Raw genomic sequence first — 18046 nt, forward strand, 5'->3', positions numbered from 1 at the left:
CATTTTTGTTATCACTGTCTAGTTTCACAGCATAATGTAAGCTTTTCAGCCTGTAAATTCCATTAGTAACTGCATTAAACCTTCCTATACTGTATGAATTTTCATGTTTAAATGACTCTTTTAAAAACAATTATGTCTCTTGTTTCTTGCAGTTTTTTTAAATGCTATGTCAATTTACTAATACCGGTGGAATTTGACACAAAGTTTAGTGGGGAGAAGAAAATAATGATTGGTTTACCTAGCATGGGTGCTCAAGTGTGCACGAAGAAAATGAACACTGATTCAAAACAGGAATGGTCAAAGTTTAACTTGAAAGTTTATCCGCTTCTATGATTCTAAGGATAGTAAAAAAAAAAAAAAAAAAAAAAACCCACAAAACCCCCCCCCACAAAACTAGGTAAACTTAATGATTATCATATTTAAGCTATTTAATAATACAAATAAAAATTATATATTTTAAAGGGCTAGTTAGTGCTTTTATAATGCACTCCTGCGTTGAAGAAGATGGAAAAAAGTCTGGTAGTATCCAAGGGCAGTCTTGAAGTTTTTGTGATAGGACTCAAAATCCCAATGCAATGAACTCTTGTATTCTTTTGATATAATATTGTGCTTCTGCTATAAAGATATACTCTTTGGGATCTGTATACTTTCACTAATATCTAAAATAAAATGAAGACATTACTCTTCCATACTCCTGATCTTTAGTAGCCTATAAGGGCCATGATTCTTTTCTGTACTTTTTGCAAGTTACACAAGGTAGAGACTCAATTCCTTTCCCGCTGATGTATGTACATGCAGAGGACAGTGAGATCTTGCCAGAATATCTCTGCCTTATCTTCTTACCTTTATGATTGTGTAAAGAACTGATTTAGAACAAATCTGAAATAAAATGTGATGTTGCGCTAAGAATTTTGTGCAGAGAGAAGTGGTCAGAGACTGTTCCCAAGTATTTTTAATAGTTAAGGTAGAATGGAGGAGATCATCTTCATTTAACAGTTGAAAAATTGAGGCATAGAGAAAGCAGCCTAAATTTCAGATGTGCATACAACCACTGGATGCTCAGTTATAATGTGGTTTGATATTTGAATTAGAGGGTCAGTTAATCTGAAATGTTAGAATTATGTAGGAGGACTAATCTACAGTAGGGGTTAACTGTAAAAATACAATGCTGAAGACAAGAGACGTTTTCTAATAAATAGTTCCAAGCCACCCGGTGATGTATTGGTTGCCTATATCTCTCAACATTGTCAGATGAGAGTCTTGATAATGTTTTGTGAAGCATTCTGAAATATTACGTCCATGTGACGGGACTAGTGGAAACTTCCTCCACGTTACTCAGAATTTTAAGAGGGAATATGAAGTATGTATGTAACCTGTTGAATGTATTGCTTTTCAGGTGTTCAAAGCCATGAACATTCCTCAGATCAGAAACCCTTCCTTACCTTCCCCAGAAGATATGCCTGAAGCTTATCATGTGAAGATAGCACTTCTTGGTGCAGGGCCTGCAAGTTTAAGTTGTGCTTCCTTTTTGGCTCGATTGGGCTATTCAAACATCACCATATTTGAAAAGCAGGAGTATGTCGGTGGCTTAAGGTAAATAAAAAAAAAAAAAAAAGAAAAAAACATTGAAAACAAGTACTTGTAGCTCTACCTAGTGAAATAATTAGTAGTTGTTTAAAATGCAAATGACTGAAATCAACCCCCTGCAATTCTTAACCTTCAACAAATTGTAAAGAACACAAAGGAGGGCACCTTTGCATTTTGCCTGCATGGTAAACACTTGGCTGATATTTGCATGATTCAGGTTCAGTATTATATTCTCTATGCCAAAAGATGAATTTTTACCACTTTAACAATGGTTGAAGTCATATCTTACAAGCTTGTTGGAACTGCTAAATAAAAGAGAAAGTATTTCAGAAGCCATTGAGAAACCAATTCAAAATCAAAATTAAATTATACACCTTGAAGATGGAGCCACTTATTTGTTATTCTGTTAACATGTTAAAAGTAGACAGTAGGGTGATGCACTCACATTTCTCTCATTGCAGTGTTACTGAAATCAATAGAGTTGACACTGTTAATGAATTTGATCCATAATGTCATACTGTCAAATACTTATTCAGAGCTCTGGAAGATAGAGAATCAATGCTGGAAAAGTTGAACTGATTACTTTTTTCACAGTGAGGTTTAAAAGTATGCGATGTAATTATCAAGGTTTTAATGCATGGGCATTTAACTATGTGAAGCTCTTTCACTTGAACTAGTTTGCCATAAAATGATTTCATATTTAGTACATGAAGTACCTATTCACCTGTTTGGTAGCAAATAATATTTCATGAATACTGGATTTAAAATCAGTTTTGATGCTGAAAAATGTTTCTGAATAAAAAAGAACTCTTTTTACAAAATGAAACTTGATGACAAATTAGACTTATGCTGGACTCAAGAATAAAATGCAGAACTTCCTGCAATTCCCTGCTGCTTTCATATTTGAAGAATGTTATCTTAATTTTCACCTGTTCTTTGTTTTAATTTGGGTTTAAAATTGATCATAAATTTTTGTCCTATTGAAAAAAGACACCTTACAGCAATTTTTTTGTTTTTTTAGTGTTTTTATGGTCAAGCAGTGCATTTTGCTTTATCTTATTTTTAAGAACATGTAGCAGTCACAATCAAGCTTTATTTCCATTCATTGCAAAAAGTTTTGCAACTTGGTTGAGGGCATCAGTTTTACTCATCTTGATTTTAAAAATGGAATAGAAAGGAGGCAGCAATCATCCATTGCTGCAGTTGTATATCTTTGCAGTACATCTTTTAAGAAGCTTAGGTTAATGATGGGTATATTTTCAAGGCTTTGTAAATTGCAAATTGCCAGCAAGATCAAATTAATTTTGTATTTGGAATCAGTTTATTAGGGAAGGGCAGTACTTGGTCCTTTTAAAATTTGTTCTGCCCTTTTGAGTGTTTTTTAACTAGGAAGTGCCTTTGTGTGTGTGTCAGATTATAGTTTTACAAATATTTCAATAACTGAAAGTTTTTCAGTGGTTTCAGTTTCAGAATTGTTGCATCTAAGCCTAGCACAACTCTGTAGTTGTTTGGACATGTCAGTTTTTCGCATTCATAGGCAAATTTTCTTACATTTCATTACTTTGTGTTAAGTTTATGTTTGAAGAAGGCACGAGCAGATCATACTCTTGCTTAGAGACAGTAAACAAACTTCACTACTCCTCCTAGTTAAGCCACTCGCTTGCAAAATAAGAAAATCCTGCTTTTGCTAGGATGTCATTTAGACAAAAGCAACTTGTGATCTGTGAGAAATACCAAGTACCTATCCAAGTTCCTCTAACTTAGCTGAAATTGCTGAAGAGATGAATTCATGGGTCTATGTTCCCATCCAAGACTGTTGTTCTTCACCCTCCTGTATCTGCTTTTTTCTCCTATCTCCGCCTTTTCACTGCAGAGATTGTCTTTGTCTGCTGGAAGAGATTGTATGTCAGTAATTCTACTAAAAGTTGACTTTCATAAGATGTTTTTTTTCGTGATAAATGTGCGTGCATGGGTCCTCACAGGATCGTGCGTATTTGCATATAAGCATATTTCTGTGAACACTATTGTGGTTTAACTTGGCAAGCAGCTAAATGACACCAGACACTATGAAAAAAAAAAAAAAACCAACTCCAGTTGAAAACAGGACAGGCATATGTAAATCTATACTCCATGGAATGAAACTGTAACTAAGTTTTTATTAAGAGCAAGAAAGCATTTACAAATTGTGACAGTGACATAACACAGCCAGGTCTGTTTTGAGTTCTTTTAAGAGTTAGACATATGACAGGCCTTCAACAAAAGCAAAGACAACTTGATAAAATACAACTTTCCTTTTTTTTCATTAGATTTTTTTATTCAATCTCGACTGTATCATACTGATGCATTATTTTCCTCCTTAGAAAGCTTTTTTTGCTTATCATGACCTATCAAAGTTGCATTTTATATCCATTATATTTGATATTTAGAGCATTTTTCTTTGCGCTTTAGTCAGAAAAGATGCAAGGTTGTCAGCATTAGAAACAATAAGGAGGAAGACCAATTTATTATCAAAATACTTTAAGTTGGTGAAATTAAATAAATCCTTCTGGCCTATCAAGGTTGGATCATAAAGGTGGAGTTGTCACTAGCAAGATGTAAAATAAAACTGAAATCTATCTCTTGTACCCTTGCTTTGTTATTAAAATAATTGATCCATTAATTGGCATCCAATTAAATCAAAAGTTTGAAATACCTATGGAGAAAATTTCACTGTTCTCCATGCTCTATCTTCCTATCTCCTTCAAAAAGTAGGGCTTCACTGTGTTTACCTCTAACTTGCCTCCATAAGAGAGAACTGGCGTGTGCTTATATGTCATTTCATTGGAGATAAAGATCTGTACCAGTGAATATGAAGTTGGATTCTGTGTTGGTACAATTTTCCATTACTAGACCTGTGGTGTTGGGACCTTAAAGTCATTCCTAATCCTAATCAAGAGAAAAAAAAGCCAACTAATAATAGATGTCCAAAACAAACAAACAAACAAACAAACAAAAAACAGACAAACTAAGAGCTGATAGAAAATTACTGACTTCGTATCTCATGAAAGGTTGTAGAAGTTACGAAGCAGAAGTGGAGGGAAGGGTACAGTTTTAAGTACTATTGCTCAAAATAATATATCACTATTCTTAGGTAAGGGAAATTTGATTCTTTTTGTATAGATCACTGAATGGTTACTAGAAGTTCACCTTGCTTTTCTAGCTTCAAGACCTCGTCTACTGTTAAATATGACTGGTGAACAAAAGGTGTGGAGCTGAAGCTGTTTTGTATCAGAGCTTAATGTTCATTAAGTAATGATCTACAAATGTGTGCAGGATTGACCTCAACTAACTGCTTCTGATCTGGATTTTTAGTACTGTGTAAAAGGTGCTATTTTGTCACTCCAAAAATTTAAAAAAGCCAAGACTCAAAAACATTTCCATTCAAATACCTCAGAATTAACTAAAGTATGTTATAAGTATTAATTTTTTAACAGCTAAAAAAACCACCACCCACCTTTCTTCCTTATAGCTGGAAGTGTATCACAAGCTTTCTTTATTTATTTCAGCGCATCTGAAATCCCTCAGTTCAGATTGCCATATGATGTAGTGAATTTTGAAGCTGAGCTTATGAAGGATCTCGGAGTGAAGGTAATGAAAAATATATCCTGCCTATGTATAGCTCAAAGGAAAAAAAAGAACAAGGAGTCTGCCAAAGATTAACAGCAAAATGTCATGCACATTAGTAAAGAACAATTAAAAGCTGCACTAGACAGAGGCAGGAAGATGCTTCCTCTTGCTCAGGGCATTTGTCTGTCTCCCGTCTGAATGCCACTAGTTTAGAAAAGGGCAATCAATAGTTCTCATCTGACATGTCTGCATGTGATTAATTGTCTGTAAGAAACAAATTCCTAAATTGCTTTAGGGGTTCAATGTAGCTATTGGAATGATTTGATTTTTTTTTAATCGAGTTTTTTCATGCAAGTTTGGCGCTACTTAAGACATTCATATTTTATACTTCTCCCTTCTCTTCTTTTCCCTCTTCCTGAGTTTTTTTTTCCTTAATGGCTTATAATACAGTCCTGTATATGAGTTACTTTATTAATTTGATGTATTTTATTATAAAATTGTTAATGTGATCATTTATTCTAAACAATAGCAGTCATTCGACCTTTTGGAAAGCAATTGCTGCACATTATTTTTTTAAATGAGTATTGTTTATAAATAATGGGTATGTTACTCTGTCGTTAATATAGGGCTTGAGCTGAAACTTTAGATAGCATGTACGAGGGTTGCTCATTTTAATAGGAGCACAGAATGCATCACTGAAACAAGTTTTAGAGTAGCAGGAGGGGTAAAAACATTTTTAGCATAATAATAAAGCATTCAGTCAAGCAAGAAGATATTGTAAAAATCTTCATATTGCAAAAGCTGTTTGTATTGTAAAAACTGTTGTCCCAAGAGCTAAGTGAGAAACTCATAGTGCCCAGATTAGGTGTAAGGGAAAGCCTTAAATGCTACAGATCCATTTTCTCATTCTTCCTGGGTTACAAAGTGAAGTTTAAAGGCTGACAGACTGGACATGTAGTTAGGAATTCTGTAAAAACCAAAGCAGTGAGACTATTTTAAATAAAGTTGCTGGGTATTGTTTCCTGGGAAGCCAAAACTCAGATCCCCGGAGTACTCTTCTATGACAAAGTCTCCAGAAGGTGAGCCACTGTGTCATCCTGATGTGCAAGTCCTTTGTTGTTTTGAGATGCAGCAGAAAATCTCAGTATAAATTTACTTCCAAGCTCTGCCACTGGTTTGCAATTGACCCTTTTGCAAGCTGGTTAAGTACTTCAGCTTTATTCCTCCACAAGCTTGGAAATATTTTCTAGTGTTTATTTAAAGCATTTCAAATGAAAGTGCTCTATTGTCTAAATGCTCAACAGTGCTGTTTATTCAAGTAATTCTACTGAAATTAGTAAGAATTAGTCAGGTGAATAAGGATTAGAGAGCTGGGCCCTAGGAGTATTATGAATCCTTACATAAAACAATATTGCTATTTTAATTCCTTCATTAGATTTTCGTATGTACACAATAGGATAAAAAAATGTAATGACAATTTATGGAATGCATTTTGTTGCCAGTGAGCTTGTAGCCTGTATTCTTGAAAGGATTACAACTGTACCTGGCTTTTTCAGTTCTGATAGAAATTAGTCTACAAAAGGAAAATAAAGAGTCTGTGTTTTAGGTATTCTATGCCGTGTCTTATATCTGTCATTTTTCAGCTATGAGGAAAGCACACTTTCAAAAGTACATTAAATGGAATATAGGTAGATTCAACATCAAACAAGATATGCAATGACATGAAGACTGAACTCAGATCACAAAGCACAGTTCTTATACAATGGAGCTTGGCATTTTGATAAAGAGAGAGAATACGTAAGTGATATATCAAAAATTTGGGGGAAACATTCAAGTCAGTCTGAAGTTGGGAGATGAAGACACATAGCCATGTCAAAAAGTACAAAGTAACAGAAGAGGAATCACAAGCACTCAAAAGCCCTTGGTTTGACAGAAATGTACAATAGGTTTGTGCATCTCTAATTGCATGACCTCCAACAGGTGACTGCTATAGTTGCCTCACTGAACACACAGCAAACACTCCTCCCCTTCATTCTCAAAACAGCGGTAGACCCTCAACCAATTTGTCAATTCAAATCCGAACTGATTTATTTTATAGTTTTGAAAATCTTTGTTAGCTTACTGCACAAACTAGCCAGCATTATTGCTAGCAAGTAGGGTGTGCTGCAGTCTCCACAGAATGTTCTTCAGACTTGTCCATCTCTGCCCCAGTTTTTCAGGTCTGAATCTGCAAAAACACCATTTATTTTGCCAAGTGTTTTCTTGGCGTAAAAGTATTCTAGCTAGCTAGTGGTCTCAGCAAAACTCAGGCCATGTGCTTCCAGGGCACAGCACAAAGAAACACCTGATACTGTATTCTGCATAAATGCCAAGTGTCTGATATTGTGTGGGAAAACACATCTTGTTTTTCTGTTCAAAACCCTTGTTAACACAGAATAGTGGTGCCTTTTATTTTCTTTACTTCTCTGTAAGCGACTTCACTGTTGTTTTTGCAATAACTTAAATCGCTTGGGTTTCTTGGTTGCTGTATAGGGTGATTGTTCCACTTAGCACACATGTTCCCTAAGCTGGGTTCCTGCTTCAACATCGTTTTTCTTAAATTCTGATTTTCACTCAGAAATATTACCTTTTGTAGTCAACACTGAATAGAGTTATTTTCTCACAGTAGAAAAGTGCCATTTTCAGCTTTACCTCAGTATTGCATTCCATGGGCAGATTTTGTTTGTTTAGATTGCTTTATTATCCCTTTTAGCTTACAGTAGAATTCAAGCTAGCCTATGTTGGCTGCGTATGAAGGTAATTGAAAGTTATGTTTTGCCCAAATCTAGTTTGGGCCACTTAGAGCTGATCTGACCTTTTGAGCCTGGCTTAAAGTAAAATAATAATAAAAATTATGTTGTTCACTGGAAGATTCTGTAAGATGTCAGTATGCAGGACATGGTCAAAATTATTTTCATATTATCAAATAAAAAGCAATTTTAACTCTTCTAGATAATTTTTAGTAAAGGCCTTGCTGTCGATGGAATGACACTCCGTACCTTGAAAGAAAATGGCTATGAAGCAGTCTTCATTGGAATAGGTAAGAACAACTTATTTTCCTGTATTGTCATCTATTAATTGAAGGAATGTCCAAGAATAACTTAAAACTTATAACATGATGTTAGACTACTTTAATCTGATATATTAAGAAATATAATATATTGTGATTAATTTATCTTTCAAAGAAGCTAAAGCTGAGGTTTTAATATAGCACTTTGTTTTAATTTTCATGTATATGATAGATTTGTAAGTCAAGAATTTACTAGAATGCCTTGTTGTTTTTAATCTAAATATTTCAAAAATAGATAAACCAAAAAATTAAATTATTTGTAATTTATTGCCTTATTGGCTTAAAAGTGATATACAAGTTCAGTTTTCAATTTCTGTGAACAACTTACTATGCTCAAATAATTACTGAGTCTATATGGAAGGCAGTGATACCATGCTTGATTGCTTTTTCTTTCGTTTATTTAAAACATGTGGCATCTACATATTTTGTCGTGTAGCAAAATGTAATTATGGGATACTTTGACAAAATAAACTGACTTTGAGTTATACTAAAGCTGGCATGATAGGTCTGTCTTCTCTCACATGCTTAAGAAGTCTTGCACCTGCCTCCTGTTTGAACTATTGTTTCTTTTAATGTTAGATTAGAATTGTTATCTATTTACAAGTATTTTGAAGTACAGCTGGACCTATCGCTACCATATGATAGGAATGTTGAGCAGGCATCGTCTGCAGTTGGTATGAGGCTTAATGCTCTTTATTGATCTAGACGTTGCCTAAGTGAACATAATAGGAAACAAGTTGTCCAACTGTTCCTCCTTCCTATTATTGATTACAGAGATGTAATTCTTAGTACAGCGACAACTGTTGTTTACCATCTGGGTATGCAGTATAAGCTTTGCAGGTCTATTCTGTCATGTGATTGCAGACTGCTGTAGTTTATTTAATCCTAAATCCTCACATTGCTAGAGATCTATGGGGATGAATTTTTGTTGTGCGATGTTTTGATATAATTGTATGCAAGGCAATGGACCCAGTATATCTTCTTTATTGTTTTAATCTGTCTTTTAAACTGCTTTCTGAAATCTCACCGATTACAAATTAATGAATGTTTGCTTTCTGAAACAGATTTTGGAATCTCAGCATGATTTACCCATAATTTGACCCAGACCTTTAAAACGTTTGATTTAAAGGTTAGCAAAATAGATAAATGAGAATTTTGAGCATATGTTTGGACTGCATTATATATGTGGCTTTATTTTCTTAATAAAGTCATCCTAATATACATTTCTAACCAGAAACCATTTATGTAGGTATTATGCCATGCAAATACTAAGAAAAGAAGCAGAGACAGAGCTTTAAACAAGAGAAGTTGTCTGAAATATAATTCTTCTGTAAGCCACTTGTTCGCCAGAATAATTAGTAAACAGAAGGAAAAAATGCTAGTGGAGGATATAAAATTTTGTTATGAGAAGCTAACTTGTATCTGTGATAAAGTTGGTCCCTTCATGTACCTCCATGTGTGTCATCTCTTTTACTTTGTACTTGTACTTTGTATGATACTGGCTGTTAATCTGGTCTTGCAATCTTGTAGTGAAAGATGGAGGAGCGACCAAAGGATTTTTGGTATCAAATGTACTAACAATAGAGCATTTATAGACTCCCCATGACAGTTGTTATTCCATAGTAAGTCCATATTCTAGTCCTTTTTTTTTTTTTGCCTGCTGAAATATGTGTATTTAGGACAATGCCACTGTGGACTTCCCTGAATCTTAAAAGTGACATAATTAAAGGATACTATTTACATAAAATAGAAGTTGCAAATTTGGTTCGGAATGAATATGTAACTTGATGAATTATAAATGTAGTGGTTTTCAGCTTTCCGTAGTAGTGGAGGAGAGGAAAAAAAGAATAGATATGTAAAAGTCAAGGTGACTGAGGCAAGTGACCATACTGAGGATAAATGAATAACAAAGGGTTTCTGTGGGAACAGATGCAGCAACTTCACTATTCTTTACTACAGTTATGTTTCTGCACTGTCAGAAAAAGCAACAACAATAATAATAAAAATAACAAAAGCACCTCTCCAAAACTCTAGATATGCTGTGTGCATTGAAAATAAAGGAAATTAACGTGAAGGGGGAGAAAAAGAAAAATGAACAGAATATCTTTTTTTAATGAAATATGAGCCGTGTGACTTGTGTGGCTTAAAACTGCACAGCCTATTCCACTTTCCTGTGAAATGTTTTTTTTTCTGTTGTTAATGCAATATGGAAAGGTATTAAAAGTGTCCTGAAGTCAATATATTTTTTTCTTTGTCAGACTTGAAAAGCGTAGAGTTCCCTAGAAGTTCCCTAAAGGATATACATTAATAGCATTGCTCTAACATACATAGTAATATAAAGTTACATGTAGTTTCATGCCATTGGTTATGATGGCATTTGAGACTACAGTGGTGTTTATCTTGAGGTGAAAGTTTCTCTCCAGGATGTAGGTCTGAAGCTCAGAAAAATTTCATGTACTAGACCCGAAGAGGATCAGATGGCCAGTGCATGCCATCAAACTTCTGGTGTCCCTGCTTGACAGTTACGCCTTACCTCTGCAGTGTTTTATTTTGCACTATCTTAATTTTCTAAATGGGCTGCAGCTATGCGTATATAGGGTAGTAGAGACTGATGTGGAATTTGGGTTTACAAAGACAGATGACTAGCTGTGAGTAGAAGCTTTAATAGTTAACTGGATAAGTGGTAATGAAAGAGATTGTCTGGGCAATAGCACACTGGGAGCCAACGTATGTAACAGAACCTGAGCACAAACAGTTGGCAAATAACTCGGTTACTGGATTATTTGTTGACTTTTTTTTTTTGAAGTTCTTGCCTTCCGTCTCTTGTTTTTGTTTCTTTTTTTTTTTTTTTTACCTTACCTGAACTGTATTCCATCCAACTAGTTCTTAACAATGTACTTCTGTTAATTTCTAGAGGATCAATATGCTAATTTCCTCTTCCCTGTTGTGTGGGGACTGTTGAGTCATAGCCTGAACCACTGGTTGAGCACATAGGGAAAGGACCCAGTCAGCCCTGGAAGCATAGGTGAAGGCAATTCACCTGTGTGACCAGAAGGGGTGGAGCCTGGCTGCACCTGTCTTAGACCTCATTGAAGGGCTGACTGCCACTGGGGAAGGATCTCTTCCTGAAGATCCCTCCTTGGTAAAGCATTCCCCTGTGAACCAGGAATCTTCTGATACAGGTGAGCAACCTTCTTCCCTTCCTTTATAGCATCTTTCTATTGTGCCAGTCCATCACACCTCTGTTGTAATGCCTTTTCCATAGTATTGATTGGTCCAATTGCTACATCTGTCTATCATTTACTCTTGTGTCCTCTCAGTTCCTCCTGTACAAAGGCATGTATTTTAGAAACATCTGGCAGCAGACATTATCTTGTTTACAATAACTTAAGAATGATAAGAGATTCTTAAATCAAAGTCTTTAAATTATCTTTTTAAAACTCAGTTCATCTTTCTGTTATGTCTTTCAGTATTCTGTTTTTATTCATAACCACTAACTGAGGGCAAGTGAGTATTTCAGGGTTAAACCTAAATTTTCATAAAAAACCCTGCATATATGCTTTTCACTTAGCTTTCAGAGCAAATGTGGAATTACTGTATTTTTACTGCTCACCTTGAAGTTCAGCTATGTTGTTTGCAAAACAGGTTTCTGCGGCTCTCCTTTAAGACATCACAAAGCATTTTGTGTAATCTTTGTGAAATCATTGTACAGTTATTTAACTGAATGAAAATTATTGACCTAAATCTTTGAATGTGTTGGAGAATGTCTAATGTTACTTTCAAAACAAATATGTAGAAATGATATCACTATAAATGTACAGAATATGTACAAACCTGTGTACATATCTGTAAGATTTTGTCATAATGTAGAGATTTTATGTAACATTTATATTCTCTATTTATAGAGATCAAATAAAACTGTATCTTCAAGGATTTTTTTTTTTAATTATGTAAAATATATTTTAAAAGCAATAAATGTTTTACTTAGTCGCTCTAGTGTCTGTAGACTTACAAGTAAACAGGAAGCCCTACCTAACTTTCTAATTAATTTTTCACTATAGTGCAAATTGCAACTAGTAACAAGTCTGTCTTGTTTCTTCCTCCATTTTGTCAATTTGGATTGCTATAGTCAGTTTTACTGTTGGGATATTTAGAAATTTTACTAAATGCTACAGAATTGTAGCTTTCATGAGCATATAGATTAAATTCAAGAGACTGTTACTGGGTTGTATCCTAAATTGTATCTCCTACTTGCAAGGGTTAAAGCTATAAATAAATAAATCCCTTGTGGAAAGAACCTTTGTGATAATTGCAGTCATTCATAGTTAATTAACATAGCATTCAAACAATAATATAATCAGATGATTTCATTGATTGGAATGAAATTGCACACACACGTATGCACACACACACAGAAATTAAAAGTCAAGCATTGATGTACCTTGTTTTTAATAATAATAGAAAAAGACTTTGAGATTGATTTACTGCCTCTTCCCCAAAAAAGTAAGTAATCTCTTCATGCCTGTTATTATCTTCTGATTAACTATGCAGTGCCACCTGGTGTGCAGATGGGAAGAATATTACACATCAAGATCTCTGTTCACACCCACCCACACAGATATAAACCTACGTGGCAAAAAGTGAACAGATGTTCATTTTGCTTGTGCTATAGGAAAAAATTGTGCATCGTATTCCTGATTCATAAACTAAATTTGGAGAACATGAAATCTGTGTATGGGGCCCATAGGCCCATGGCCAACAGAGATATTTATGGGAGAAATATATTCAAAATGGTTCTCATTTCAGATTATGAACAGAATTTTGTTTGTTTCTCTGTTTTGTTTTACCTTATATTCACGAGTCTTATTTGTTTTCAGTTATCAACTCCAAAGGGTAAAGTTTAGAAACTATATCTAGAATTTATTTATTGATTATTTGCATTTCAAAATTGTTTTCTGCTTCTTAGAATGTAAGAGGCCCCCAAAATTATGCTTTTAGGCCTGTTTGCAAAGCAGTGATGTAGGAAGTCACAAAATGCAACGCATTTTATTTAAAGTTGGATCTGTAGTACAGAGAATTGCACAGCCTTAGCATATTATTTTTGGTGTTGATTATTATTATTTTATAATTTCAGAAGTATTTTGATGCTTTTGTAGGTGATGCAGTTTTTGCTGTAGGAAAACCAAACCCCAAAGACCAAATAAAATACAACAAGCAGGGGAGAGAAACATGTTGGAGGTAGCGCTGATGGTTTTTGATTTTAATATCAATTGTAGATAAGTATGGTCATTGTTTCAGAATATTTCTACAGCAGAGTTTCTCACTCAGTGTTTAAATGGTGAGAAAGTGGCCTTACTGGCCTTACTATCCTTATTCAGTAAAAGAAGATAAAACAGGCTGCAGAACTAGGGTGAACTCTTAAAGTTACATTTTTACATAATCATTAAGGCTGTGAAAGGCTCTAAGATGATCTAGTCCAACCATCCAGTTGCCTCCAATATTGTCCACTAAACCATGTCCTTAATACTGCATCTACCTTTCCTTAAACACCTCCAGGGACAGTGACTCCACCACCTCCCTGGGCATCCTGTTCCAGTGCCTAATCACTCATCTGGGGAAGAAATTCCTCCTAATATCCATCCTGAACCTCTCCTAGAGTTCTCTCTCATCCTATTGCTAGTTACCCAGGAGAGGGGACCCACGCCTACCTTGCTACAATCTCCTTTCAAGTAGTGAGAAAAGCAAATATTCAGATCTATTTAGCTGCAAAAAGCAGTGAGACTTCGTTATTTGCTATAAGAATGAAATCATCAAGTTGAGTCATGAAGTCAGAGTGAATTTTGAACAGTTTGAAGAGAATGGTGCAAGGATAGCAATGGCAGAATCTGGGCAAACCCAATTTCAAATATTTTAATACTACCACACAGTAAGGAGAGTAAATTATAAGATGAAGAAATTTTAAAATCCTTTTTCAATAAGGGACGTGAGGCTAGTGATATATGCATTTGCAGTTTAGTGGAAAACAGGATCAAAGCTGCACATTAAACTGCATTGAAGTACAACTGTATGAAACAAATTCTGAAGGAAGAAGGTCTGCACAAGTCTGTGCAGTCAGCTATAAGAATTCTTTCTAGTCCACCTCCTGCAGAACCCTAGCTTGTGGTTCACAGATTTGGAGAATGCATGCACCTTTCTGTAATACTGCAATTCTTAATAATTTTTGTATCTCATGGAAAGAGTATTATAAGTGAATTGCACCGTAAATCATTTCTAATACAAAAGTTATCATCAATATTCATGTTGTTCTCATCTTCTGTAACTCTTGGCTCTAAAAAGATTATTAAAACACAAAACGAATATAGTCACATTAGAAAAGGAAATCTGTGAAAGAACCTGTTCTTACATGCTTATAACAGATGTTTGAACATGCTTCTATTCCCAGTGCACCATCTTTCCTGGAGTCCAATGATGTACATATATCCAAGAATTTTTATGCTTGAGGCATCTTTTTCTACTGTTGGCATTTGTAGTAATCTGTTCTTCCAGTTCTGTGGTCTTTACTGCTGCTCTGGTTATTGGTGGAATGTTCCTAATAGACATCGGAAGCAGTAGGCAGTTGAAAGCTTTTAGGGCTGAGATGCACACAAAAGCTTATTTATTATTAATAATCTTAGGAAACCTTCAAAAAATACTAATAATCTACCCTTGGGCATCCTTAATTTATTCACTTGCAAATTACGCAGATTTTCATGCTCTTATTTGCTTATCTTTCCCACTAAAAAAAACTACTTAGCATAACAATCTCTGCTGCACATGTTTTACAAAACTCTCTCCTGTCTCCTCCTAAGTTGTCAGACTGTTTCCCTGAAGAAATGCTCATCTAAATATGACAAAATCAATTTTGTACATATTGTTTTGAATAGTTAATTTTTTTAACTATTTGGGAAGATTAATTGCGATTATTTAGTAGCTTTGCGGAATTTAGTCAAGCAACTATTTCTATGCATTTTATATCTGAGAAATGCATAAAAATTGCTGAAGAAAACGGTGATGTTAGATACTGCGTTTCTATGTTCTTGATATTATACTTGTCATTGCTTCATATATGAAGAGAAATGCTTATCTGTTGTTTCCAAAAGTTGATTCCACGTGGGCAATACAGTTACTTGTACATCTAAATGATAGAAGTATTAGTTATGCTGCCATCTTTCTACTTCCACTTTTGCTTCCAGACAAAGAATCAATGATCAAAATACAACCCAGATGTCACTTGATACATACCCATTTAGTATGATTGAACTTTCTTCTCCTGGAAGGAGTATGTATTTGGTCCAATGGAAATGTAAGCAGACATCTTGTGAAACGTTGTTCTTTGCATTGTGTGAGAAGTGACATAATACAAAATTTAAACAATGAGTTCAGAAATCCTTTAACTTCATTTTGTTTAGGCTAGATAAATTCTGCAATCTTAGCATTTATTTGTAGGATTATACTGAAGTAGGAAGTGTATCAGTCCCGCTTGTTTCATTGGTGAAAAAAATGGCAAGCGCTTCTTGATGTTAATAAGGTTTTAAGCAGCTTGTACACCATTATGTCTCAGCTGTAGTCTTTCTGTATTCACATTCTTTTTTCTGTCCGCTCACAAGAGGTATATTTGCTCATTGGACTGAAATGACAAGTTTAGATGAATCTTGGATTTCTGGTGTACTTTTAGAAACTCTCATAGGAAACCACCTTGCTCTACCACTTCTCTGCTATGCGCAACTGATTCCTAGGCATCCATTGCTGGGCATGGGCAGGGCACGCAGTTTCCATCTGATCTGTTGATTGTCTTGCACTTTTCATTCATCTGCTACTGTTTTTATCACTTCTTGCTAGGCAAGCCTGGTATAGAAACAGTTTGGTATAATTAAGGCAGTTAAATTGTTTCAGGGCAATTTCCTGACACGTTGGTGTATTTGAGGTTCCTTTTGGTCCTTCAGTTGGGGTGTTCGCTAGTGATTCTGTTTGTCTGGGTGGGATACACAGGGCATCCTGTGACCTGCAGCTTCCTTCACATCAGTCTGGGCCAGTGGAAACCCTTCTGTCCTTCAAAGTCATCACATAAGAAGCCATAAATATTTGTAATTTTCTTAATACTATTTAAGTGTTGCTAGTGTGTAATAGCTTCTACCACTATGGGAAATAACATCCATTACCTGCCAGCATTGTATGTTTTCACTTTGGTTTTAATGGGATGGAAAATTTTAATGGTAACAAATATCTGGGAAGAAAGCTTTAGATGTTCGGTGAACAAAATAATCTTAATTGAAGCTATACAACAGTTTTTTGTTGCTGTCTCCTGAATTTTGAGTGGATAGGGATCACTTTTTGCTCTTCTAATCTATACTGTTCAGAGATGTCAGCCCTATAATTGTTTTTACTGTGAAATTAAATACACTGTGAATACGTATGTTAATAATGAATACTAATACTATGTATGTAATTAGGATAGCACATATAACTACTGTAGTAAGTGTAACCTGGCAAATCTTTTAAAAGCAAGTTTAATGTATGTAAATATTTCTCTGGGTTCGGGTAACATGCTGGGGTATCATGTAGCTTTGGGACCAAATTTGATGTCCCTTGTGTGTAAGTCAAATAGTCCTTTGTGCACTTTTTATAGTTAAACTTACAGTAAACTATATTTATAAAATGTTTACAGGATTAGAAGACGTAAATAAGCATCCTAAATACTCAGAGTGTTCAGATAATGCTAATTTAAATTACATGTTTATCTAACAAAGGAAATATTTTCCCAACGTTGTCCTTGACAGTATTTTCATTCACAAGCAATCCTCTGGCTATTGTTCATTCATTTGCGCTAAAAATGTAGAAAGATGAACATGAACCATTAGAGAAAGCAAAAATGCATTTCAACAGATAGTAAGACAAATCAACGTTCCCTCTAATGATCTTTGGTGATTAGTTTCATAGGAAAAAATAGCTGGTAATGAGAATTTTAGAGATCAACGTGTTTCAGTCAATTCATCTTTAATGGTAATACTGCCACTATGCCAGTTATTACCAGTTACTTAGAAAGTAAGAGATTTTGGTGTATTACTACGTTTCTAAGAATTGTCAAGGTTTTGTGTTTGTTGCTATTTCATTAATGCAATGGAAAACAGTGCAACTCACTGCTGATTTCTTAAGATTTTCTTGTTAGCAACAGTTCATTGTTGTTTTTTGACTAATGATGGTTGTTTACTCGAATATAATGTGTATTTTTAAATTGATTCCAACAATTAATAGGTAGTGAAATTTAAGTGCCTGGTTATTATGTAAATTTAGGTGACATCATTAGCCATCATCAGACCATTTCTCAATAACATAATGTATTGCTTTTTCTCAAATTATTGTATTTTTCATGAGAACAGAACCTGTCTTCTAACAGAAAGTTATTCTAATTTTATAGTTAGTATATTGCATAGCATTTAGTCATAGTAAATCCTTGCAATTCATTATATCAATTTACAAGTGACTTAGGCATGATTGCTTTTCTACTCGCTAGCAAACAGGCTTGATGCCTCTATTATGGAATAATACAAATTTTTGCATAAGAAAAATGATAGTTAAATTTTTAATCTGGAAGAAGGTTTCTTAACATTTAAAGACCTCAGTAAGAATTGCTTTAAAGACAAAGCAAAATGCTCCTAAGAAATGTTTGCATACTTGGTCAACCAAAGAACAGCTGTTTACATTTGT

The 18046-nt window shown here is 34.6% G+C and overlaps 1 protein-coding gene across 3 annotated transcripts in view; it reads left to right on the forward strand.

Moving 5' to 3' along the window:
- Nucleotides 1-18046, forward strand: part of DPYD (dihydropyrimidine dehydrogenase) — a 331601-nt gene that overhangs the window by 106397 nt on the left and 207158 nt on the right. For all 3 annotated transcript variants that reach the window (XM_090146313.1, XM_031614751.2, XM_090146314.1), the window contains exons 6-8: nucleotides 1397-1593; nucleotides 5133-5214; nucleotides 8185-8272. In XM_090146313.1, coding sequence (XP_090002439.1) covers nucleotides 1397-1593; nucleotides 5133-5214; nucleotides 8185-8272 — 367 coding nt within the window. The remainder of the gene's footprint in view (nucleotides 1-1396; nucleotides 1594-5132; nucleotides 5215-8184; nucleotides 8273-18046) is intronic.

Source organism: Phasianus colchicus, chromosome 9, assembly GCF_987193195.1.
Source record: "Phasianus colchicus chromosome 9, bPhaCol1.hap1.1, whole genome shotgun sequence".
NCBI lineage: Eukaryota > Metazoa > Chordata > Aves > Galliformes > Phasianidae > Phasianus > Phasianus colchicus.